This window comes from Astyanax mexicanus, chromosome 20 (genome assembly GCF_023375975.1).
Source record: "Astyanax mexicanus isolate ESR-SI-001 chromosome 20, AstMex3_surface, whole genome shotgun sequence".
NCBI lineage: Eukaryota > Metazoa > Chordata > Actinopteri > Characiformes > Acestrorhamphidae > Astyanax > Astyanax mexicanus.
The window spans coordinates 5,664,930-5,692,903 of record NC_064427.1 but is presented as its reverse complement, the minus strand read 5'-3'; the positions used below and the strand labels follow the sequence as shown (position 1 = coordinate 5,692,903).

Sequence of the window (27,974 nt, the reverse complement as noted above, 5' to 3'; positions counted from 1 at the left end):
CTTCATTGTCACAAAAGGCCAGCCACTCCACTGGAGTCTCCATCGCTCTCTTTTTACATACTGATAAAACCTCCATTATCCTCTGAACCTTTCTTTTCAGAATAGGAGGAGAATGGAGCGGGCGAGCGAGAGAGATTTCGGCTTCCCTTGAGTGAGTGCGGCCTCACCTCTTGGCAGGGGTGTGTGTCTGAGAGAGAGGGAGAGAGAGAGTGTGTGTGTGTGTGGTGAAGAGGTCCTTAACCTCCTATCAGATGGGAGAGTGGAGTGTGAGAGAGTCGGTATTGAAAAGGCCTGGACTACTGAGGTGTCTCTATAAAGAAGATGGGTCTGTGTGTGTATGTGTGTGTATGTGTGTGTATGTGTGTGTATGTGTTTGTGTGTGTGTGTGTGTGTGTGTGTGTGTGTGTGTGTGTGTGTGTGTGTGTGTGTCACTGAACTGTGACGCCCACTCAGTGGTCACGCACCAGGAGTTCTCCCGCCACTGTACTGCTATCATTTGTGTGTGTGTGTGTGTGTGTGTGTATAGATGTATACACAATGGCTGAACGGACTCCATCTCCAAGTGCTCAGTGAATCATGACCTGTCCTTCAATGGAGCAGCCGTTGGTGCGGCCACTTCGTTCTGCCGCAGAGTGAATAGCAGCTTCAGGGCTTTATTATCAGGCTTATTCACAGAGTCTCTGAGGCTGGAAAAGGCTGTGCCACTTCCTCCCGAGTTCAGGATGCTGCATGATCTCACCAGCCTATTAAAACCACACAGGATCGATAGCAGGCTAATGACATAATACTGGGCTAATAATAAAGTGGAAGTCCTCAGGCACTCGAAATACACACACATAGAAGTCTGCTCCATTGTTACAGCAGGCCACATGCCAGTCTGAGGTTATTTTTAGTGTTGTCTGTTTGGAATGATGGCTTATGCATCCATCATACAACTGTATGTACAAAAGTATTGTTGCACAACTCTAAATGTCTGAATTGGGATGCAGGCGTTTTTAAACCTCTAAAGATATGTAGTCTGTTAGTTCAGTTTGGTTTTATACTGCAGTTTAGAGAGTGGACTAACAAAATTTGCTATGGCCTGTAATCATCACCTACATGGCCTGCATCTCTCCATACTTGACATTGATTGGTTTGTAGAAGGTTGTCCGTCTTTTCAGGTGTTGTGCTGAATTTTGCCTCCCTGCTAGAATCCAACTCGCTTTGAGTGCATGTGTGTCATACAGCAGAATGAGTGCATCATATAATTACTTTTTAATTTCTTAAATAAGAGTTAATCTACAGTTATCATTATCCACGTAAATCACCAGCATAATCTATTGTACCCATGCTCTGTCCCAACACTGATTTCTTTTTCTTTTTGGTTCAATTTTCTTAATAAGTGAAGATTGCCTGACTCAACTACATTGCATTGAATTGGTAGTCTGAACCTTTCAATTCCAGATTAATGCCTATGGGTTTAAAACAAGGTTTCATAAAAGTTCCTGTAGGTGTATTGTGTAGGCATCCCAATGTTTTTGTCTATAGCTCCACTATGTGTGTGTGGGGGTGTTTGTAGGTTAGACAGGTTTTCTAAGCCAGACTACACTGATTCAGCCGTTCCATGGCTCTCTAGTGAACATAAGTCTAGGATTGTTTTGGAGTATCGATGTATGTGTGTATGTGTGTGTATGTGTGTGTGTGTGTGTGTGTGTGTGTGTGTGTGTGAGAGTTGTTTTTTGTACAAGTGTGTGGGCACTTACGTGTACCAGTCATCCTCATGCCGCCACACACACCTCCGCACCCTGCCTGATCTAAACGTTACCTAGCGACGGTAACCGGGGCGAGAGAGACGATGGAGCTTTGCCTCCAGACCCCCTCTGAGGTTTTGTCCTGTTTCTCTCTCTTTCTCTCTCTGGTTCTCTCACACTCTGAGTCAGTAAGAGTAGCTGTTGGGGGGTTTATGATGCAGACAGTGGAGTGTGTAGACTGTGAACTCTTGCCTGTGGCCTGTAGACAATAATGTCTCTGTCTTGGGGAGGGGAGGGACTATTCAGTTATGTCACTGCTGACAGTTTTAAAAGAGTCGCAGAACTGTCTGGAGCTGTGTATGTGTGTGTGTGTGTGTGTGTGTGTGTGTGTGTATCCGGTGGATCATTAGATAAATATTGATGCAATCCTGGCTTTGAACTTAATATTGTGCAGCGTTGTCAGTAAATTAGCTGAACACATTATTTAGAAGAGGTATCCTGAACTATTTGGACATTTTATTAATATTGTGTAAAATTATTTGTATATTTGCACAAAAGTGCAAAGTGATGACCCAACTACCAATATACCCAACACACATACACAAATCTTTGTCAACTGATGTCAGCATACAACCTGAAACCAACTTCTACTGGACATTGGTGCCCAGCTGGGTAAACTCTTGGGCCGCATTTTCATTGGAATTAATGGTTTAATTGGTGAACGCACACTGGTTTACCATCATAACCTGATCAATCAACATGTGACCCCCGTTTCTCCTGTATTGCTGCTGGTATCTGTCTAACACCTTTATTCTTGTGTCTTGCAGGTAGAAGATGCTATGCTGATGTTCGACAAGACTACTAACAGACACAGAGGTAAGCAAACTCTTTTATCTGTTTTATCTGTCTTTTTACTATAGATAATGCCGTGGTTAATCATCTTCACTGCTGAGAGATGCCTGTACATACACACCCTCAACACCCTTCACCAATACACCCTGTCCAATGAAAAACAAGTATCATTTTTTGTCTATTTACTACATAACTTGAACGGACAAGCTGTCACTTACACTGTGCCAAAATGTATTGATGACTGGACCAATAGAAGTATTTAAACTCTTTTTACATTGACTTCTATTGAAAGTTTAGAGGGTTTTTTCTCTCTCCTGTAAATTTTTTCATTGGACTGCGACGATATACTCTATAACTAGGATTATTCCCTGTTCGGGAAACTAAGCTTTGTTTCCTGTTCTTAGTCATCTCCTTCTCCTGTTGTTAGTCTTCTGTTCTTAGAAATGCATAGGTTAATGTGTCCTGGTCTCTGTCTTGTTTCTAGCTTGATGTTTCCTGGTCATTTTCTTGATTCCAGCTTCATGTTTCCTGGTTCCTATCTTAACTCAGACTCCTGCTCTTGGTCTCGATTCAGACTTTGTGTTTACCAGTCTTAACATTAAAGCAGTAAATAGATTTGGATCAGACCTAATTGGTGATACAGGTTTTAGTGAATCATGGGTTGTATAAAGAACCATTTTTGTAAAAACATAAGTTTAGTATGTTAATGCAATAGTGCTTCACTTATGTGCAGTTATTCACACTCAAGTGTCACTGGATTGGATTCACACAGGTAAATGCATCAACATGTGTATTAAGCTTATTCTGAACTCAATCATCTAAGTCTGAATGTTGTGTGTGTGTGTGTGTGTGTGTGTGTGTGTGTACTAGACTGGTCCAGTGGGGTGTCCTCTATCAGTGTGTTAGCACCACAGTGTAGCACCAACCTTTATCACACCTGTCTGCCTGTCATTGAGGCTTGTTGACTGATTGCCAAAGCAGAAGTAGTGCTTGATTGGAAAGTGATCGATGTGTGTGTGTGTGTGTGTGTGTGTGTGTGTTTAGAGCCCTTCTGAATGTAGACCTTTTTGTTTTGTGGAGGTTATCTAGTTTTGGGATGTTAGGTGTGCTATAGCTATAGAGTGTGTGTGTGTGTGTGTGTGTGTGTGTGTGTGTGTGAATGTGTTAGATAAGGGTTGTGATAAGGCTGAGTGGAAACGTTGTCTTTTTATCTATGTTGCTCCCTCTCGCTCTCCCTCTCTCTCACTTTCTCCTTCATATCTGTTCTTTATCTGGGATTGGAATGAGGCTTCACTCTAAAGCAGAGGACTTTGCAAAGGCACCGTGTTTCTCTTACACTACAATATTATGCAACACTGATGTGTGTGTGTGTGTGTGTGTGTGTGTGTGTGTGTGAGAGAGAGAGAAAGATAGATAGGTAGATAGGACATAAAAAAGATGCCACATATTATACTCTATATCCAATACATTGTAACTGATCTTTGACAATAACAGTATAATATAAAAGCATAGTTGGCTAATGCTTTTGATTGGCACTAATAAGCGCTGGCCCTATCTTCAGGAGGTTGTGAGGTTAAATCCCTCAGTGAAGCCATAGCCAGTCATGGCCAAAAGGGCACAATTGGCTTGCTCTTTCCTGAACCCACGATTTAACATAAGTGTCTGCTAGCTGACTTGGACAGGAAGGATTGGTGGTTAGTGCTCTCCTCTAAATGTGTTGAGCTCCAGCTGTGTAATCAGCAGTTTGAAAAGATATGCTTAGCATGCTGTAACTTTGAAACGTGCTATATATTTTATCATCCAGAGCTGTGTTTCATTCAAACTCTGTGTCCTTGTTTTAGACACATGGACTCGTGTCCTGGTCCTGGTTTTTTTTCTTCTAATTTTTCAGATTTTCTCCCCAATTTAACACAGACAATTACCCAACCCACTCACTAGGACTCCCTCTATCACTAGTGATGCCCCAACACACCAGGAGGGTGAAGACTAGCACATGCTTCCTCCAGTACATGTGAAGCCAGCCACCACTTCTTTTCGAGCTGCTGCTGATGCAGCATTGCCGAATAGCATCACAGCGCGCTTGGAGGTACATCAGCTCACAGACGCCCTGTGCTGCGGACATCACCCTAGGAGGGATGTGGGGAGAGAGCGCCATCTACCCACCCGGAGGGAGCAGGGCCAATTTTGATCCCTCTGAGCGCCGGCAGCTTGATGGCAAAGCTGCAACCTGGTCTCAGTCTTGACTTAGACTTAATGGGGCAGTTTCTCGATCAGGGATTAAGTCTAGTCCAAGACTACATATGTGACTGTGGATGTGACAGCTGTAAGCTGTAAGCTGTAAGCAAGTAATATAGGCTTGCTGCAGCATAAAGACTAGAAAGAATCCAAATAAAAAAAAAACACAGAAGTGATTTTGCAGTTGCAGTTTTAGGCCGTACTGTTTGGATGGTTTGTCTGAAGCAGGTGTGCTGCGTTGTGTGTCTGGTTGAGGCACAGTCATCCTGAAACTGGTGGGCTGTTTCAGTTTGACATGGCGTTGACATACAGTAGAATGGTGCTGCTGTGGTGTGGGTTGGCCTGGAAATTTCCCACTGAATGACTAAAACAGCTCCTAAACACACTCACACACACACACTTGCACGTTCTGTGTGCCAGAGTTAAGAATAGCAGTTCTTCCCTCTTTTATTTTGGTCTGTAATGAAGCGTGGAGCACATTTCCGTTTTGGGACCTGCTGACACTCTTTCTCCTCTTTCACACTCCCTCCTTCCCTCCCTCTGTCTGTCCTTCTCGCTCAGTCCCCACCCAGGCATGAACAAATATAAACATTTAATATCGGTATAGCCACAATACTGTTTATATTATCATCACAAAAGCTGTAATTTGATTTTGACAGTTTTCCGAACAGGGATTAAGCCTAGTCGTAGTGGGCTGTATTTTCCTTTCAATGGAAAATATCAATTCAAAATGCTGTGCAGTTCATGGCAATGCCTTTCTGGTCTCTGTACTTTAGGCCTAATCCTATTTTACTCCTTGGCCCTACCACTTAGCCCTACCCCTCTGTTTTGCGTGTGCACACATAGGGGCACTGTGTCCTGAATCGTGTTAGGCTTAAGAGGTAGGGGTATGTGGCCCCTTCAAACTAAACATTTTTAATAGGCACATTCCAAACAGAGGGATATGAGAATGGCGGCACAAAGAAAACCAAAGTGTTTACCTTGTTAACAATTATGATAACAACAACCTATATTACCACAATTTAATGTATAGTTTCAATGTTTTGTTCATAACAAGCATAAAAAATCAGTAATAATCTCAGTAGCTAGCTAGATAGATAGCTTACCGCTGCACCTTAAATGGTACACCAATTGGCAGAGGCTGCAGCATTTAAGGTGGAACGTCAGGGTGGCCTACAGGTTCCTGAAGGGTTGTCCAAATTTTCAGGGGGGAGTTTTTTTTTTCCCCCTTACCCTTGTAACTCCCTTGTTCGAAAAGGGAGAATCTCACTTGAAAACAAAAGGTAGGGGTACAAACTAGAAATGAGATTGGGCCTTAGACTCCTGATCTCCTGATGTCTGTCTTGGTTTTGGGCTCTGTGACCATGGACTCAATGAGACCGTTCCCTAGACAGGGATTAAGCCTAGTCTTTAACTACACAGCATTTTGACCTGAGGTTTTCCATTGACAATAAAAAATAGACTATGACTAAACTTGATCCCTTCCTTGTAAACTGTCCCTATTGTACTGATCTTAGTTTTGACTCTAAGTTTGAACTCTATGGCTGCTGACCTCAGTCTTCATTGGGACGATATATGTCCTTGTTTTGGTCTTGATTGAAAGTCAATGTGTTTGACCAAAGCAGGTCATCTCATTCAGAAATCTGATCAGACTGTATAAGTCATGTGTCAATGCAGGCCGTGGACGTGTTTGTGTGGTTCTAGCCTGAGGAAAAGGTTATGGAGTGTGTTCCGCTGCTTCTATATTCAGAGGATCCCAGACGTACTTTGATCTTTTGAACAGCGACGGGTCTCGCAGTGAGGCGGAGAACGAGGGCTTTTTGTTTATGCTAACTAAATTTGTGTCTGTAAACTGGTACAAGAACGAGAGAACAAGCAAGTGAGAGAGAAAAACAAACAGCGGTGACAGGTCTGGATCATCCAGCTTTTTTCCTGAAATCAAGGATATTAATAAAGGAATAAGAGAGAGATAGATTTCACTGATTCTCTTATTAGACTGCATGCAGTTAAATTCTGCAAGAACAGCCTCTATAAACCTTTACACTAAAGATTTTACACTAGATGCAGGAACACTGTCGTAAGGATTTGATTGCATTCACTCTCTCTCTCACACTCTGTCTCTTTTGGGTTTCAGTGGTGTTATGAAGGACAGCAGCAGACTCAGACCTTACCACTCTCCACACACTCTCCTGGATGTGATACACACACACACACACACACACACACATACTTGGCTGTGGTTAGCCAGGCCCCATAGCCAGCAATCTAAAGGTTACGCATGACCACAGGTGTTTGGCTGTGTGAACCACCACAACCCTGTCCACAGACTGCCCTCTACTTACTGAGTGCATCATAAAATCTAAAATTTCAGCTCAGTTTTATTTAATTAGATTATAGGTTCTTCAGAACTGATTCAGTGCTTGATCAGATTTCAGACTTCTATTCCACTCAGTTCTTATTGACTCTATTAGAATGATTCATTACTGTTAAATTCAATTCTTTAATAAACATATCAGTGATGATGGGCACATACAATTCTCTTTGATTCTTTAAATAATGATTCAGTGCATGACCATATCTCAGACTTACACACAGTTTTATTTGATTTACTTTCAGATTCTTTAGGAAGTTATTCAGTGCATAATCAGGTCTTATTGCGTTCATAATAATAATAATAATCCATTTAATTCTTACTGAATTTACATTAAGTGATTTACCGACTCCTACCTCACCCCAACCCAACATTGCCTAATCCCTACTTCAGCACACCCTAACATTACATACTCCTACATCCCCCAGCAGCATCACTGACAACTACCTTACAACATGCCAATGTGCAGACCTCTACCTACCACACCACAACCCAACATTACTGACCTCTACTTCACCTCACCCTAAAATTACTCACCTTAACACACCCTGACATCCCAACATTACTAGCGCTGCCACACGTCACCCTATTGCAAATTCCTATTACTATCACATTACTCCAACATCACAATTTGACATGATATAATTCATTGATTTGACTGCTTCCTGGGATTTTTATATCTCAGCTTAAATAAGAGCCCAGACTGTACAGACTGTAGGAGTGTTTCTGTAATTGTTTAAAAGCAGTTGTAACATTGATTCAGTTAAATCACCACCTTTCAGATTAACACAGATCCAAACCCCACCAGGTGACGGTGTAATTTGAGCGTGGTGCATTGACTTGGCCTCGGCTGAACCCCCAGTCTAACCTGAGCGCTTCCAGCCAGCTGCCATATTACGATTAGGTGCCATCTAAACCCTTATTTTCCTGTCAAACGGGGCCTGGAGTTGCCAGGCAGTGCGTGCAGAGCTGGTGTTTATGCATGTGTGATGGTGTGTGTGTGTGTGTGTTGGTTGCGAGGTGAGGGGAATGCATTAGTCATGCGGATCAACTCTGTTTGCTCTATGACAGTTGATTTTTTTTTCATTAGTATTATTGTTTTCCCTCCTTTATGAAGAGAATTAAGTGTAACAAACTCCAACTCCCATGATCCCACTCAGTCAGCCACAAGTGTCACCCAGCGGAGGCTGTGGCTGGTAGCTGTAGTTTTTCAATGGCTTCTTTTCGACAACACTTATTGTACTGCCTCTTCAGAAGCCATTGAAGATCACCTTCATGTCCCAGCACCTTCATGCTCCTCTCCTCCACCCCCACCCCCGACTTTATTTCCTTTAATGAAACGGTGGAGTGGGGGGGATGATGAAACGGCGTGAAACGTCACGGCGGCGCGTGGAAGAGTTAGCATCCAGATGGCATCCAGTCGGCGGAGTTAAGAAAGAATGTGTCTGATTACAGGTTAAATTCAGCGATTCTTCTTTCTCTTTTCTTTCCTCCTTTCATTTTTTTCCCCCAAAATGATGCAAGTATAAGTAACGCAGGCTGCGATTGGTCACGGGGACGATGGGGAGGAGAGTGAGTGACGATTTGCTTCGGTGAGAGCAGAGAGGGATGAGAGAAGAGAGAGGGAGTGCACAGAAGGAAGAAGAGAAAGGAGAGAGATCCAGATACAAAGAGATGGAGGGAGAGAGGCAGGTGTTGGGTTGAGCGAGGAATTCTTGGCTGTGGACGAGGCATTTTTGTATGCGTGTGTGTGTGTGTGTGTGTGTGTGTGTGTGTGTGTGTGCTCCATAAAGGCTGGGTTTGTTCCTGGAAAAGGAACAGAAGGTTGTAATGTGTGTGTGTGTGTGTGTGTGTGTGTGTGTGTGTGTAATCTGCTTACCTGGTTCCACAGCACAGGGAGCCAGTTCAGTTCCCAGCCTGGCTCTGTGATTGTGTATGTGTATTGTTTTGTTATTGCTCTTGTTTGTTTGTGTGTCTAAGCATCTGTATGTGTGTGATAAGTGTGTGTGTGTGTGATCATTTACAATGTTGGGGAGATATCAGGTAGGAGTTAATAATGTTGGGATGTACAGAGGTAAGGTTCAATAGAGTTGCTGTGTGGTAGAAGACAGTAACAGTGAAGTGAGGTAGGAGTTAGTAATGTTGGGGTTTGGTGAGTGTGGCGCAGTGGACAGTAACACCACCGCCTGCTTATGAGCTACCACATCATGTGGGAAACTGAGGTTCAATTCCCATTCTGGGTGACTGTACTGGGCTTCACCAGTAGTAGTAGAGTCCTTGGGCAAGACTCCTAACACTACATTGAACCAACTCTGTAGTAGGAACAACCTCTTAGGTCTCTCTGGATAAGAGCGTCAGCCAAATGCTGTGAATGTAAATGTGAGGAGTTAATAATGTTGGGTTGTAGAGAGGTAAGATTTAGTAGTGTTAATAAGTGTATAATAAAAAGACAGTAACCGTGAAGTGAGGTATGAATTAGCAATGCTGGGGTGTGGTGAGTTAGGAATCACTACTCTTAGGGTGTGTTAGGAATGGAGGTTTCATTATCTATGCCCAGGTGTGTGTGCGTGTGTGTGTGTGTGTGTGTGTGTGAGAGAGATGTGAGATAAACACTGCCCGTCAGCAGTTCAGAGGGTGTGCGCGGTTGGCACTGGGAGAGGGAATTGTGGGTAATTTCCCAGAGGCCCGCCCTGTCCACTCAGGCACGACTCTCTCAGTAAATGGAATTAGGTGGAAGGCGAAATTCCGGCACTTCCCACGTCGTCGCCGTTAGTTACGGGAAACTCTCTGCGGTATTTCCTTTCTAACCTGATATCAGCGATTATTGTGAATGTCATTTAAATGGCAGGAGTAATCATATGCATTCTGTTTCTCTCTCTCCCTCATTCTCCCTGCTTCTCTCTGTGTCTCTCGCTCTCTCTTGCTCTGCTCCCCCACCTGAGGGCTTTTCTCCCAGGCCTCATCACAATGACAAAGGAAATGATGTGTTCACTCACTCTTAATCACCGCTCAGCTCATCAGCCGGCTGCCAGGGGAAAGTGTGCCTGTGTGTGCCTGTGTGTGCTTGTGTGTGTGTGTGTGTGCGTGTGTGTGTGTGTGTGTGTTTGTGTGTGAGAGAGAGAGAGAGAGAGAGAGAGAGAGAGAGAGTATGAGAGTGATGGAATTTAACGCAGACACCACCCAACAACAGACGCAATTTTAGTGTACACTGTGGTCTGGAATTTGTGAACTCCTGCTCATCCAGTGGTACTTCTGAGATAAAGGACAACAACCACATGGAATATTACAGCAACCATTTGACAACACCCTAGCAGCCACCTGGGTTACCATATTAACCACTTGTCAGCACCACAGCAAACACCTGGCAAACCATTACAACTGCCTAGCGACTGTCATGCATCACCTTGAGCAACAACTAAGCATAACAATTATAAGCACAACCAACTCAACAACACCCTAGCTGCCGTTTTGGGATACCATAGTAACCACTTGTCAGCACCACAGCAACCACCTGGGATACTTTTGCAACTGCCCACCAACACCTAAGCAACCACTAAGCATAACAATACGCATAACCAACTATAATAACCACCTAATATACAATGCATATATAAGCATTACCATAAAAATCAACCAATTAACTAACTAGCACCACTAGTGAAACCAACTAGCAACACTTTTTTTCAGTCCTGTACCAGTCCTGTGCCACTATAACCACTTCAACACACCATGACAACCACCAAGCAAACACCTAGCAACACTTTAACAGCCCCATACCAACTACATGGACTACCATAGCAACTCCCTAGCAACGATATAGTAGATTGGGTGTATTATACCTATTTCAGTTTATTACCCAGGCCTTTACAATAAGGTTCATTCAACTAGTATTTTTGTGTGACTGTCTGATTTAATGATTTCTAACAATATACACCAATGTGTAAAAATAACACTAAAGCCATGATCTAATAAACTTTGCCTGTGAATGAGTAGATTTTTTATTTTATTTTAGATTCATCACTATAAATCTGCTAGTCTTCACATGTCTAAATACAGTGTAAAGGGTAAACAGCATCTGCAACATATTGCAAAAAATGTTATGAGTTAAGAGGTTTTCTTATGTCAGCAGTGAAATGTAGAGGAGAGAGAGAGAGAGAGAGAGAAAGAGGGGAGGGGGGTGGTGAGAGAGAGAGAGCTCAGCCACTTTCCGATCCTAATCAGATAAGGAGTTGGAGCGCAATGCCATTAAAAACCGAATTTAGTCATGCCTGCCCTCCTCATCTCCTCTGCACAGGCATGAAGGACAAATTTACCCCCACACACACAAACGCTAGCCTAAGTTACTTTCACATTTTCTCTCACTTATCTGTGTGTGTGTGTGTGTGTGTGTGTGTGTTAAGCCGGAAAGATATGGACAAAATAGCATATTGTGCTTCTGATACGCCTTACAGTGCACTCCTAAGAAAAGGGGAGGGACTTTTCATGGGTAGTTTAGGTAAAGGCAGCACTGCTACGTAAATTACTGGCTGTTTTTAGAACTATATGAATGTTTAGATGCTTCTTCGCATGGTAAAAGTTGTTTTACATTGGGGGAAAATATGATATTTATGAAAGTCTGTCATACCCTGTTTCAGTACTGGTTTTATGACCCACATCTAGATGCTTGTACAAAACTTATCAGACCAGAACACCCTCTTCACCCACACCATGATCGATTTCCGCTGTTTGCCTGTCCACTGTTGGTGAACAATGTTGGTTGATGGTGGACAAGGGTATATCAAGGGTCCAGGTGGAATAGCTTTAGTCTCTGGACCTTGTTATGTCCCTACTTGAACCACAGATGACCAGGAGAACACCACAAACCTTTCCAATCTAGTCATTTGACATTAAAGTGCCTCAGGTCTTCACGCTACCCTCTGCGCCCACATCCAACACTATGAATACGGAAACCAGCATCAACTGAAAGACTGAAACTGTTTTTATCTTACATACGTTATACGTTATATGTCCCAATGATTGTGGGCACCCCTTCTAATGAATTCAAAATTCAGATAGTGTAAGAAAAAAAAAACATTAGCTCAGGGGATTGTGGGAGACAAACACTTCTTTACAGTTTGCTACATAATTTTATATGTGTCTCTTAGTTATTTTCATGTCTTTAATATTAATCTACAATGTAGAAAATAAATAAAGAAATAAATAAAGCAAACTTTTAACTGGTACAGTATATCTCAGACCTCTTATGCACCACTGTTACATGATAGTACATTGCAACTGTGAGTGTTCTTAATGTTGTAGCTCATTAAAACATAAAACATGTATGTTTAGTTGTGTAGGATGTGTTTGTCTGTGTGCGCACTATATTTTTTCCGGTACCAGAGCAGTGGATGAACCGATTAAAAAAATAACAATAATAAAAAGCTGGGGAAAGCAGCCGTCCAGCCCCTGCGGCTATGTGTGGATTGTCTGTGCAGGAAATGAAACCCCTGCTGCCAAATTGTCATCAAATCGAGTTGAGTGACCTCTGACCTTTTAATAGCCCCCCCAGCCCCTGTGTCCCCGAGCCGTGTCCTGCGGTTGGAAAGATACGGGCCAGGCCGATCTCACACTCATCACTGTCCTGCCGCTTAATACCACAGGCTTTAGAACACCTTCAGCTTCAGCAGAGATTGAGGCCAGAGTAGACTGCTGAGTCCACACCAGATACTGACCTCTGTGTGTGTACGCGCGCGCGCGCGCGTGTGTGTGTGTGTGTGTGTGTGTGTGTGTGTGTGTGTGTGTGTACTGTCAAGCTGTATAGCTTGGTTAAAAGCACTCCGTTATCCCTGTATTTGTACAGGTAAACGTAAAGACGGCACCGTTTCACTTTTCTGGCATTGATACTGATACCAAAACTGATGTTGAGTATTGCCCAATATCATTAGCTAAAATAATTCACTGTAGATCTTAAGGTAGGCTACTCAAACACTCCATTACCCCCACAGGAAGAAACACACAGCTTGATTTAATATTACACTTTAACTGTGTCACTTCAGGATCACCATTTCCTGCAGAATCAGTGGATAATTTCATTTTCGATACAGAAATCAAAATTGGAAAAAAAAGAATTACAGTGCATACTGAGAAAAATGGGTTGTTCATACATACATTAAATTTTATGTTTAAATCAAAATAGAATCTAAAAAAAGATTCTATTGGATGTTTAATTCTTTATCTAAAACTTTATTAAAAATTATGAAACTCTAAACAAGCTAAATATTAAATAAATTCCTGGTCCTTTTTTCATGTTCTCTATTTTTGATATGAGAGTAAGATGGTGCAAAATGTTGAATATCAGGATAATGATTTTAAATAATTCTCAATAGAGTATACACTGACATGGCAAAGGTCAAAAGACTGCGGTGTGTAAATTATAAATTGATAAGGTACCACTTTAAAATAAGATTACCTTTATAAAGGGTTTGTAAATGGTTTACAATTAGTTTATTATTGGTTACTAATTAGGTTGTAAAAGCCTTAAAAATAATTAATAATCAGTTATAACACATATACATAGAAACAGGCAACAATGACCTGTTGTTTGCCAAATAGTGAACCCACAGCCATCTATTTTGTTGCCCTTACTAGGTATTATAGGTGTTATAACTGGTTATTAAGGATTTGTAAGGCATTTACAACCTAATTAGTAACCATTAATAAACTAATTGTAAACCATTTATAAACCCTTTGTAAAGGTAGTCTTATTTTAAAGTGGTACCATTGATAATACAGAGTTACCTCTGCAGACGGCTTGGCAAGGATGTAAGGTATAATCTCTTGAGTGATATTAAACAATGCATGTTTAAATCAGACGTATTTATTTTCATACATGTAAAAAATATACATTTAAGCCATAAAACAGTTCCTGTCTACTCTCTGCAGCATCTGTCAGTCTGTCCATTGATCAGTCCATCCATCTGTGGAAAAGCAGCACTTATCTGGTGTGTTGATGTCACAGTCTGAAAGCGCGTGAGTGTAGGAGTGTGTACAGATCGCTGTTATTCCCGTGAGTGTGATTGTGTTAAGTGTGCCGCTGCATCAGCACACAGGCGATGTAGTGCTGCTCCTTCATGTTATGGTGTTTAATTGCAGTTGTGCCCAGCTGAGCGCAGCAGTGGATGCCATGCACCAGTGCCCACTGGGTGGCAGGAGATGTGGGTGGTATAGGAAATGGCCCAATGCTTTTTGCCACTGTAACGTGTCGTAACTGGTGGGGGCTGGTTTCCTGTGTGTTCCTGGGATTTCGGTAGGGCTGCATTGTCAGTGTTCTCTTTGTTAAAGGAACAGTTCACAGAAAAAACAGGTGAGCGTTATTAAACAGTCGGTTTGAGTACAGAATTTCGTTAGAATCATACTTTATTATCCTCCTTTCAATCCTTTCTTCAATGGTCAGGACCCCAATAGAGAGACCACCATAGACTAGCTATTATTGGCTTGGTGGGACACTAATAAGCATGGTATTAGTGTGTGCTGTGCTGGTCTGAGTGGATCAGAAACACTTCAATGTAACTGCAGAATTAAATAGTCGACCAGCCAGAAAAATGTGTGGGGAACATCCTGTGACCACACTGGTGAAAAACTAGAACAGGGTTTTTAACCTTTTTAAGACATTTAACCAAAAATATTTAACTTTACGACATCTCAACTATACATCTACGGTGGAGCCTTTAAGTTAGAAGTATCGAATGGAGTGGACATTGAGTAGTGGACACAGTGTTTAAAAACTTCAGCAGTACTGCTCACAGAATCACAGAAATGTTATATATATACACAGCAAAAAGGCATGTGTTAAATTAACTCCCACATAGTTGATTTTATTCATAGTTCTCTTTTCCAGGGTTTATATAGCTCCACTCTCTTTGGAGGTAAATCAACACTTTCAAAATAGTTAAACATTTAACACCTTGCCAGAGTTCCTTTCTAACTCACATTTGTATTTCTTTAACTTACTAAATTGTTACACTAACACTGAAAAAAGTTTTAAAAAATTATAAATGAGAAGAAGATAAGTCAATTGATATGACTTTTTATTATTTAATTATTATTCAGGACAGATTAGCGTGTAATTTTCCATTGTATTTCTTAGTGCATTACCAACACTTTATCACAATTTACTGTACAAAGAGTGGTAACTTGCTCTTATAGCCTACAATGTATTGGCTAGACAAACAACCATTAAACAAAACATAACACAATACCCAATGGAAGGTAGCCCTGGTGGACAAGATTTCACACTGATGGTATGTTAGGATCTGGGGGACACACCCATTATGCAAATAACGTGCTATAATAGGCTATGTTTAATGAAATCTCTGTGGAGTTGATCAGTATTAATTGGGTTTAGTGGGATTAACTCTAAAATATTCAACTCTGTCAAATAACTCCAACACTGACACCATTTAAATCTGAATGAGTTAACTCAGAAATTTTAACTCTCCTGTTTTTGCTGTGTACCAGCATGCTTACAGTATAACAGTATATACGGGTAATACTGAATCATAGCTCCTGTATATCACCAGAATCTTTCTAAAACACCTTAGCAGAGGTGAGTTGAACGAGCAGTGAGAGGATAATAGTGGGACTGATTTTTTAAAAATTATTATTAAGTTAATTAAAACAATTCTGTAAACACCTGGGTTCTAGGGGTCTGGTTAACAGTGTTGAAAGAGGCAGGTAGAAAAAAGTGTGTCTGTGTGTGAGAGAGAGAGGAAGAGAGAGAGAGAGAGAGAGAGAGAGAGAGAGAGAGAGAGATTGAGGGACAGAAAGGCCTCCTGTCCGTGCCCCGGACCCCAGCCTCCTGCTGGAATGGTGTGTAAGCCCCTCTGGCGCTGGGGTTTGCTGAGGCGATGGTAAACATTAGGTTTGGAAATGTGCGTTTAGTCAGTGGAGAGATGTTTTCTTATTAAACAGGCGCTGGCAGCTTCGCGGGCCGAGCTTTATAAATATCTAATGCAGCCAGCATCATTAACAGCTGTGTAGTGCCAGCAGCCCGGAGAGAGAGAGAGAGAGAGAGAGAGAGAGAGAGAGAGAGAGAGAGAGGGAGTGAGAGAAAATAAAAAAAGAAAAGGGAAGAAAAGATGCACTGTGCCCTCCATCTGCCTCCCCTGTCTTTCTCTCTCTCTCTCTGTATGTCCCTTTCATTTTTTTTTCTTTCTTTGTCTCTTTATTTTTAATGTGTATAGAAGTATTGCAAGAGTATGTTTTGGAATATGTTTCTTACTTTTTTACTCAGAATGTATAAATATTGATAGATTGTTTTTTATAAAATTAGTTTTCTTAAAACTTGATTTAAACAATCACAATATTTTGCATTGCTTATAGTATCACAATATACAGTGCCCTTCATAAATATAGTTAAAAAGTATTCTTTGGCTTTTGATCATTTTTTTTAAATAATATGATAGCAGTGCAAAAAAAAGAACAATTTAAGCTTTAATTCGGGTGCCTTTATTTGGTGGGAAAAAACACAGTAAGAAGTGCATTTGTTAAATAAAATCATGTGTGCCACAATTATTGGCACCCCTGGTGTTAGTACTTTGTGCCAATAAGACAGCACTTAATCTTCTCCTATAACTCCTAACAAGATGGACAACCCTCTCTTAATCCTGGGTCTTCTCCTATACACTCTCTTCTTCAGCTCACACCACAGCTTTTCTATTGGGTTGAGGTCTGGGGACTGAGATGGCCATAAGTGGAGCTTGATTCTGTGCCTTGTGAACCCTTTTTAAATAGATTTGGCCACATGTTTAGGGTCATTATCTTGCTGAAAGACCCATCTTGAGTGACATCCCATTTTCAGTGAGATTATGCATCAGCAATAAAAATGTAATTTATTTTAAGGCTTTTAACACATTGTAACTAAGGGTTCCAATAGTTATGGAGGGTGCTGAATTGTGATATATATTGATATATTAAATCATAACCCCTGTGTTGTAATATCTATTGTATTGCAGAGTCCTTGCCAATACACAGCCCTATTCATCCCTCATCATGTACACCTTTTCACCTGAATTTTTATTATTATTATTATTATTATTATTATTATTATTATTATTATCATCTATCATATCAGAAAGAACCTTCTGATATGGCTGTTCTTTTACAAGCGATCTTCTCCTACAAAACACCTTGTCCTCCCCACACACCCCACCCCGCCACAACCGCTGCACCTCCACAGTAAAAGCCTCCATGTCTCCTTTTATGGGTGTTCTACAAATATTGGGACGCCTGAATATTATTTGCACACCCTTGTTAATTCAGCTTTTAATAGTTTCTCAGTTTACACAAGAATGAAAGCGGTGGTCCGTGGTGGGCTCAGGTGAACATTCCCATTCTATATTTAAATCCTCATAAATTCTCGTAGACAAAAACCTTTTTATATACGTATATATGTATATATACATTCATATAAATTTTAATATGTTTAAGTTTATTCTACTTTAAATCTAATTGTAATATATTGTAAGTGTGGCCATTGGAGCATTAAAGTCACTGCAGGTTCTGCAGGGTTCTGAGCTGGAGATGCTCAGCTTATCATTTTGGATTAGTAAAACGTTTTCTGAATGTTACAGTTAACACTCTCGTGTTCAATCTGTCAGGTTTTCTGGATGTTTTTAAAAAAAAAACATTTTTATGTAATTTTTTTTTTTATGTTTTGCAATGGTTTAATTTTTAGTTTTTGGAATGTTACTTTTAACGTTTCCATAATGTTAGTATCATCTAGCTGGGAACGTTTTGTGAGAAAAGTTCTAATAATTTCACACGTTTTCAGAGCATTACTTCTGTAACATTACAGGCTAACCTTCCTGAAACCTTTTTAAAATGTTGCCAAACGTTCTTATAACATCCCCTTTTAACTGGGTGGTTAGATCAAAGTAAAGTTTTTTTTTTTTGTTTTTTGTTTTTTTTTTTACACCAGTGCGTTTCTCCCCACTGTGATGATGTCACTGCAGCAGGGTGGGGGGAATGTGGGTGGATCTGCTCAGTCATCACAGCCCTGATGGTCTGATGGATGTGTGTATCAATGAAACTCACAATGTCATGATGACAATTCTCCATTCACCAATTACACAGCACTGTTACCACACACTTGAACACAGTGGTAGAACACAGAGGCTCAGTGCTTGGGTTCCTCTGTGTTTGTTGTATGATGAGTGTGTGTGTGTGTGTGTGTGTGTGTGTGTGTGTGTGGGTGTGAGCTTGGGTTTGGGTGACTGAAGGGTCTAAAGGTGGATTTTGGAGCTGCTTGTTGTGGAAATGGTTTTGATGAATAATGGAGGAGGTAATAACTAGTTGCTGGTGAGGGAACACACACACATACACACACACACACACACACAAACACACACACACACACACACATACAAACACACACATGTCTGAGAGCGGTCAACTCTGGGTAATGACCAGGGTTAAGATTACTGCATCCATTATTAAACTGATACCCCCCCATAACCATCTCCCCCCACTCTCTCTCTTTCTCTATCTTTCTCTCTCTTTTTATTTTCCCAACTTTTCAGTCTCACTCTACCTCTCTCTTCTGTCTCTTCTGATCTCTGTTTTCTTCTTTGCTCTCCTCTCTCTTCCTATTGTTCCTTCTCAGTTGAAATTACCTTTATTTAACCTTTCCTCTGTTCATCTGTATTTCTCTTGATCTCATCCATTTCCTCTGTCTTATTGAATCTCACTCTCACTCTCTACATCTCTCACTTTCTCTCTGTCTTTCTCCCTTTCTTTTTTCTCTCTCTGTCTTTCTCTCATTGTATCTCACTCTATTTCACTGCTTTTGTTTCTCCGTATCTCACTCTCTCTCCTACTCTCTCTCTCTCTCTCTCTCTCTCTCTCTCTCTCTCTCTCTCTGCCACTCTTCTGTTGCTCTTTGTTTGTGTATTATCGTTGCTTTGCAGCGGTGGGACGTCCTGACCGGTTGCCAGTCAGAGATGGACCCCTCGCCCGTTGGCATGGTGATTGCCCCGTTGCTAATTGAGTCCAATTGGCTCTTTCTTCCCCTTCCTGAATCTGTCTGTCATCCATGTGTCGTTGGCTTCATTGTGCCTGACAGGCCTGTTTGCTGGGCATTTGTGTGTGTGTGTGTGTGTGTGTGTGTGCGCGCTTTATGTGTTAAATGAAAATTGTTTGTGAAACTTAGGTTCCCTCAACCCCCCCCCCCCCCCTCCCATAAACGCTCCTCACCTGGAATGTCAAGGACGTTCCTCCCTGATCTCATTTCTCTCTCTTTCTATCTCTCTTTCTCTCTCTATTTCTCTCTCTCTCTCTCTTTTCCATATCAAGCGCACTACAGATCCATGAATGTTAATCTGGCTCTGAAATTGATTCACTCTGACTGAGGCTAATAAGTGGTGTGATTGTTCTCTCCATCTCTCTTCTGGATGGAGAGAGACACACACCTCTGCTATAAGCATTACATTTTAACCATGGCCATGACTAAGGGGGTGGGCGAAGGGCTTAAGAATGCTTTAATACTGTACATAGCATTAAGCACTATACATATCGACTGTATGACACCCATTCTAACTCACATTGTGCTGTAAATCTCCCCAAGAAAGCATAGCTTTTAGCTATTGCATTGGGATGCACAGGAGCCTAATGTCATTATGAATCTACTGGAGTGGTATAAATTCCCTATTATTGGTGTTTGAAGCTCTATTCACTGCCTTTGGTTTCACTGATTCCCTTGTGAGGCTGAATGTAATCATATTCTTATACTGATGAAGCGTTTTTAATGTTTTTAACTTTTTGATGTTGCGTGAGGTACTCAGTAGATGTCTGTAAGGATGTTGGTAGCTGTCCTAGATTTAATTCATTTACACCTTTAGTGTGTATCTCTGCAGTTTGTACAACTATGGACAGATCAATCAGCTGTCAATTTTAAGCCTAAATATGTGATCAGATGACGATTTAGCCAATCCTCCTATCTGGTGAGATCACGTGATCAATAGTTTGCTGTGAATAAGTTGCTGCATATTTGCATGAGATCACAGAACCCTGCAGTTCCCTATTCAATTAATAGGTGATAGTATGGGCCTTGCTAATGTCAGCAGAACCCCATTAAAGTGAGTGTTGAAATCTGCTCTGAGTGCTTTATGCTGCCAGTCTTGCTGTTTTCACATATTTGAAAAATGAAATATATTTCACATATTTCTTTCATCTCTAAAAGTGAAATGTAGAGTGAGGCATTAGAGTAATATTACAGGATTGTATAGTAATATATAACTCGGGTTATGCATATTTAAATAATTGTGGTGAGAAGTCCGTAGAGTTCACGCACCACCAAAGTTACATAATGCAGTAGCAGCATTCTGGCCCATGTGGGAATGGCGGCGTTATATGTTACATACACTTATCAGCATGATTCTGCAGCTGTTATTTAAATGTAAAGAATCTATATGTTGTTGAAATAAGGCAGTGAAACACATCCACACATTCAGGTATGTTTAATTTAGGTAGTTAAGCTGTGTTAAGTATTTATTTAAAGGAATGTGTTGACATTCCTGAGTCTTCCACTTTGGGCCTGATTTCTAGGGATCTATTTGAGCAAAAGGATCAGTTTAGCTCTCTCTCACTTTCACTTACTCCCTCCCTCGCTCCCTCGCTCTCTGTTCCTCCATGGGGTGTGTGTTAGCGTGCTGCCAAGAGCGCGGTGTGTGTTTTTCCGGCTCTATCTGATCTTTGGCGCTGGAAAAATGTGAGTTATAGCTGTGTTGGGTGAGTTCCTTCGAGCTTTCAGCGGATCACAGGGACACTTTGATAAGTGGCAGGGAGAACGAAGGAGTGTGTGTGTGTGTGTGTGTATGTGTGTGTGTTTGGCGCGCTTTGAAAGCAAGAAGGGTCCACGTTTCTTGCCTCTTGACTGCTGTTGGCTTGCGTGTGTGAGCCCTTCATATCTCTGCTCAGGAGTTCCTTCAGTGTCTTCCTTCAGGGCTTGCCTTGGCTCACAGAGAAACGAACACACACACAAACATACTCACACACACACACACTACAGCTGTATTTTATGCCAGCTGGTAGGATTTACCTTTAAAACATAAATGAAAGAAAGACAGTGTGTTGTATTAAATGTACAGGTGTGGGCACCAGCATTTCTCTAAGGGTATTCATGGTGAAAATGCTCCTGTGCCTAATCTTCTAGGAAGGCTATACACCAGATACCAGATAAATGGACCATGAGTAAGACCAGGTACTGAGGTTGGATTAACATTTCTGCCACCAGCTCATCCTCAGTTTATTAAATGAAACTTCATCATCACTTCAGAGAACACTGCACAGTTCCACTGCTCTACAACCCATAGTAGTAGAGGTAGCAGAATCAGCAGTAGAAGAAATAGCAGTAGAAGCATTATTAGAAGTAGTTGTATCAGTAGTAGCAGTAGAGGTAGTATCAGTAGTAGCAGTAATAGTAGTAGTAGAATTAGGATTAGTTTTATTAGTAGTGGAAGTAGTAGCAGTAGAAATAATATCAGCAATAATAGCGTTAGCAATAATAGCAGCAGTAGAAATAGGATTAGTTTTTTTAGTAGTGGAATTAGCAGGAGTAGAAGTAGTAGTAGCAGTAATAGAAGCAGTAGAAATAGGAGTAGCTGTATTTTAACAAGTCGTGGAAGTAATGATATTAGCAGCAGTAGTAGTACAAGTAGCAGTATTGTTAATAACAGTATAAGTAGTATGAACAAAAGCAATAATAGCAGCAGTAGAAATAGGAGTACCTATACATGCAGCATTAGTAATATTGATATCAGCAGTAGTAGAAGTAGCAGTAGACATTGCCGTTTTAGCAGTATTACTACTCAAACTGTAGTAGTACAAGTAGTTTTGGTAGAGGTAGCAGTATCAGCATTAGTAGTAGATGAAACTGTATCATTAGTTGGAGTAGCAGTAGAAGTAGCAGTAGTAGCCATAGTAGTAGAAGTATTAGTAGAAGTAGAAATCAGCAGTAGAAATGGTATGAGCAGTAGTAGTGGTAATAGTAGCAGCAGGATTGCCTCATTAGAGTGAATGGGATGTATAAGGCCTCCAGTAAACTCTCCCTATGGAAGCGCTCTGTAGTGGCTCTTTATATCTGAGCTGAATTCATTTGAGAGAGATCTGGAGCATCTGCCATGTTTAGAGACAGCAGGGGACTTCTTCCTCATTCTTCTCTAATTCTACATTTCCCTCTCTCTTTTTTATTTCACCTCCCTGACCTCTCCATCCCGCACTGTCTCCAGCACCGGGGTGGGGGGCCAAATACCTCTCCTCCACTCAGGGGATGTGCTTGGCCCCCTACATTGCTCCTGAGGATTGTGTCTTTCTGCAGCTCGGCTCTCGGAGGAGTCCAACCGGTGATCCCTCCCTGCTCCCTCCATCCATCAAACTTCTGCAAACTTCCCTCTTTTTCTTTCTTTCCTCCTACATTAACATCCCTCTCTCGCTGTGTGCTTCTCTCTCTCTTCCGTTCCCTCTCGCGCAAATGTCACATCCCCCGTTTATTCCACGGTTCCCTCTGGAGCTCCATATCTCCATCTCTCCACCTTCTCCTGTCTCTCCGTCTGCCTGATTTAGGCTTCTTCTTTTTTGGGGGGGGGTTGGGTTTGGAGGGCCTGGTGACACATCCCCTGTGTAAATGGAGGAGCTGGAAAACAAGAACGATCACAAACATACACACACACACACACACACACTTACCCACCCACATACACGTGGACCCGACCGTGCATCCCACTCTTTGTGTTCCTTTTGTGTTCAATCAAAATGCTAATGGCAGAGATATGATTGTGGCTCTAATTGATAAGCGGAGCGCGATAGCGTCTCAGATGCTGCCGTGTATGTGCGCGAGTGTGATGGCGAATGCCTTTGCCCTGCAATTCAATTATTTCTAATTACAATGGCGGTAATAAAAGAGAACAAATTGCTTAATGATGACTGTTTCTCCAGCAACAGTGCGTGCTGTGTTTTTCCCTGTTTGTCATGTCTCTCACACACACTTGCACACACGTACACACACTCTCAACGTCCTCTCCAGTTTCAGCTGTTATTAGAACCGTCCCACACCCTTGTTTATTTATGCCCCCACTTGTGTGTGTGTGTGTGGGGGGGGGCTATTCGTAAGTAGTTACATGTATGGTTGACTCCCATGGGTCTCTGTGTATGTGTGTGTGTGTGTGTGTGTGTGTGTGTGTGTGTGTGTGTGTGTGTATCCACAGTGAGTTTGTTTGTGGAGGTGTCCTGCAGAGGGGTAATTGCAGCAGAACTGTGTGTGGGGGGGTGGGAAGGTTTCTGTCTTCTAATTTGTCAGAGTTCCTTTTCAGGCCGTGTGGTCAGCGCTGTGCTGGGCAGCTCTGTGCTGGGCAGCGCTGTGGGCGGGTGTGAGGGGTAATTAATAGGCCGGGGCTTATTTCCTATGTGTCAGTATGGCTAGCTGCCCCGCGGTCCGCATGCTTCTGCCACGGATTATTAGGCCCATCCAGGACAGTTAACCCAGAGAGGAAGTGAGCCGGACAGTACCCAAAAGAAGGGTACATCTCTGACCACATAACAAAGTGATCCAATTATAATTCAGCATGATTAAATACACTGACCACACCAGTGTGAGTAGAGGGAGTGTTTTTAACAGCAGTGGATTATAGATGGAGGCAGTCATGGGGCAGTAGTTTGTGAATTGATTATATCGCTTTACCTCTGAGACAGCTTTGAAAATGCCCACAGCTGTATAAGTTGTAAGGTATTATCGTGTGTGCACTGGCCAGCATGCTCATAGTAATGTGGACTTAATAGTGCCATATAAGGAAATTACATTTCTAAAGTTGTCTGGGAATTTACCATTTTGGTAATATGTCATTAAGGACATTAACACCCATAGTGGACAGTGCAGTAGGTGTTAATGATCATGACCTGCAGAAATCACACTCACAGTGAATTGCAAATGTATTGAGTGTATTTATGTATTTAAATGTAAAAATATAGGCCTTATATATTGTGCATATATGAGTAATTATATGTATTAATACCAAATGTTTTATTTGTGTATGTATTAAATATAAATATAATACGCATTTTAATCTCATTAGCCTATAGGTAGTGGTTATATTCACCACACCCTCCTCGAGGTGAGACCGTCCCTGTCTTTTTCTTCGTTTGGGGGAACACACACACACACACACAAACACACACACGCACACACACACAAACACACACACACACACACACACACACACACACACAATGTTAAAGAGATGTCCTTTGTGTTTTTTTCTTCAGTGTGGCCAAGCTGTGTTTCTGTAGTGACCTGCCTTAAATATCCATTTTTGACTGGCCTAAGATGAAGATTATATATTTTGTAAAGGGCGAGACATTTAGGGGCTACTGTGTGTGTGTTTGTAAGTGTGTGTGTGTGTGTGTGTGTGTTCTCTTCAGCAGCAGCAGCAGCCTGAGTGAATGGAACAGCAGTGTGACATTGCGTTAATGTGTTTTTCCTTTAAACGCTGTTCTATTGAGTGCAGGAGCACTGGGTTAATGAGAACTCACCTCCCAGGTGACACCGGGATGGGGGGTGGCGGTGGGCGGGGGCGGTGTTGGTGGAGCAAAACAGAGACAGACCCAGAAAGAGGAGAGAGAAGGTGACAGATAAAAAAAGAAGGAAGATTACACATCAGTTGGAAGCATTTGTGCTAGCTTCCAAACTAGCAAAGATTTTTGGGTTATTTCAGTCACATACAAATAGCTGTATATACTTGTTTCACACACAAACACACGCACACGCACACACACACACACACATTAAAAAAAGTGTTTGGCCTTCACAATCCCCAGACCTAAACCAGATGAACTGAGATGGCGATTTGAGGTAATTTGGGATGAGCTGGAGCAACTAATGTTCAGCACCTCCAGGAACTCCTTCCTTCATGACACTGAGAAAACTATTCCAGGTGACTCTCCCTCATGAAGATACTGAGATTAAAATACCAAGAGTGTGCAGATCTGTCCTCAAAGATAAATGTGCTACTTCTAAATAATAATCTAAATTATAAAACATATTCTGGTTTGTTTTACTTTTGTTCCTGTATAGGTTTAATGCCCTCAAAATTAAATTTACTGTTTAAAAAAAAAAACATGAAAAGAAAGAAAACTTATTGAACGAGAAAAGGTGTATCCAAACTTTTGACTGATAGTGTATATATATGTATATGTATTGCTATATACACTGGCAATGTTTTCTTAGGTGGTTGTGTGTGTGTGTGTGTGTGTGTGTGTGTGTAAAAACTATGTGTATAATAAAGGTGTAAAGCTCTATGTGCATGTGTGTGGTGCTTTATAAGCAGTGTGTACGATCCTACATTTCGCCTCATCTATCACTCTGCCTTATAAAACTCCAAGACGAGGAAACGCTGTTGCGGAGCGGTGCTGCAGCCGCAGTGATGGAGCAGTCTCGATACGCCCGCTGATCTAAATGGTGATGTATGTCTGACCGCGGTATTAAATGGACGGGGTGCCGCCTTTCACGCGAGTGTATATTAGTTTGGTTCACAGAGAGCGGTTAATAGCGCTGAGCCACTCTCTTCCCCCAGAACGGCGGCTAAATCGCATTAAGGTGACATTTGGAGAATCCGAATACAAATATGTCGGCATAAGTTTTATATTTCTGCGCCTCGTCTCGAGCTGCCGTCGTGCCTCTGCCGTCCCGCCATGCACACTACTACATATGTTCATTACTCCCCTGTTCTATCTGTGTGAAAATGCATATGCTTTCTAATACACTCAGACTGGTCCTGTGCTGTGTGGGGGGGGGGGGGATGTGGGTGTCTGAGTGCTGAAAGCAAGGGGACACATGTGACAGTCAGAGGCTTTATATTCACTGTGATTGAAAGTGACAGAGTGAAAAGAAGCTCCTCTCTGAAACAATGAAGACAATTCAGCACAAACACTGAGAGCCTGATTACTGAGAGAGAGAGACAGAGAGAGAGAGAGAGAGAGAGAGAATTGAATATAGAGAGAGAAGGAGAACAGTGCAAGAGGACGAGAGTGAAAGCAGGAGAATAATACTTTGAACCAAAAACAAAAAAATAGACTGGCTCATTCAGCAATAAATGACGAAGAAGTGTAACAGATTCCCCTTCGTATTTCTTTTTTGTTGTTGTTTATAAATAAGGGTTTATCTAGAGTTACAGTAGATATAGAAGTCAGAACAAAATCTGTTGAATATATACTGCTGTGTGATGCAGCTGCATTAGAAAGGGAGTAGAGTTCAGCACCAATACTTTTTCTTCTTTTATTGTTTAATGTTTCTTCCTTTGTCCAAAAATCGGAACCAACATTTTTATTTTTATTTTTACACTGCAGACAAACTACACCATGGTTAAGATTAGATTTAGACCGAGACCACCTCATTTGGTCAGACCAAGTAGGGTCTTTTGGTCTGGACCATGGTTCCCAGCACCTTTTACACCTGTTACTCAGACAAACCCGAACATTTTAGAAGGTATGAACCAAAGCCCCTGAAAGAAACATAGAAAAAGAGAGGAGAGCATGGGAAAGAATGCCAGTGACTGATACAGAATGATGGAGAGAAAATGAAAGATAAAGTGATAAAAAAGAGAGTCAAAAGAAAAGAAAGAAGGAGAGATGGAGAGAAAGCGAGAGAGACAGACTGAGCAACAGAGTGAGCAAAAGCCAGAGTGACAGAGTGAAGGGATATTGGAAGAGAGAAAGGGAGAGGGTGAGAGAGAAAGACCAGAAGGAGAAAATCATAAAGGGAATGGCAGAGAAAGAGAGAGGGAGATAGAGGTGATGAATGTGTGATCAGTGTGTGTTTCCCAATTAACCGTGGAGCTGATGAGGGTGATGGAGAGGCAGCCTGGCAGCGTGCCATACACTAGCCATTCAAACATATCAGAGTGTGTGTGTGTGTGTGTGTGTGGTTTTGTGTTTGTTTGATTGTGTGTCTAATAGTGATTTGGGGTGACAAAAAGGGTGTGCATTGTACAATTACACCCTCAAACAGAGAGAAAGAAAAAGAGAAAGAGAGAGAGAGAGCAGGGCAAAAAGAGTGTGTCTATGGGAGACCCTCATACAAAAGGAGTGTGTGTGTGTGTGTGTGTGGCAGATCTGTTTCACTATTGTCCGGCTGGCCCTCCATGTCACCCACATACACAATGAACAGGTCTGTCCAGCAGCCCCCGGACCACCTTTTCCAGCGGACATAAATATATATGCCATGGGCCTTTGTGAAGCGTGTGTGTGTGTGTGTGTGTGTGTGTGTGTGCGTGTGTGTGAGTGGACAGTGCTCCGATAAGGCCGTCGGCCGGCATTGTCCTCTGGAGATAAAAAGGACTGAAATGAAATCTGAAGGCTGAAAGAAGCCATTTTCTCCTCTCACGCAGCCCCCCGACAACCCCCCCCCCCCCCCCCCCCAAACCCCCAAGCTTATCTGTCATACAGAGAGAGAGAGAGAGTGAGACCGAGTGGACAGAGAGAAAGAAAGGGAGAGAGAAATAATATATTGGATTAAAAAAGAAAAAAATAAATGCTCATGTACATGACTGTGCAAAAGTGATGCTGATATACTAACCTCTGTATCCCGTGTTGTGTTTGCTAGGTGGTTGCTGTGGTACTGCAGGTGGTTTAAATGGTTACTATGGTGATTTTCAGTGGCTCAAACATTAATTCTGTGGTATCCCGTTGTGGTGGTTGCCGTGGAGTGCAGGTATCAGTAGAGCAAAGAGTGTTAAGGGCCTTTCCCAAGGGCCCAACAGTGA

The 27,974-nt window shown here is 41.8% G+C and overlaps 1 protein-coding gene across 8 annotated transcripts in view; it reads left to right on the top strand.

Moving 5' to 3' along the window:
* msi2a (musashi RNA-binding protein 2a) overlaps positions 1-27,974 on the top strand; it is a 281,548-nt gene that overhangs the window by 164,710 nt on the left and 88,864 nt on the right. For all 8 annotated transcript variants that reach the window (XM_022680981.2, XM_022680983.2, XM_022680980.2 and 5 more), the window contains exon 7: positions 2,558-2,606. In XM_022680981.2, coding sequence (XP_022536702.1) covers positions 2,558-2,606 — 49 coding nt within the window. The remainder of the gene's footprint in view (positions 1-2,557; positions 2,607-27,974) is intronic.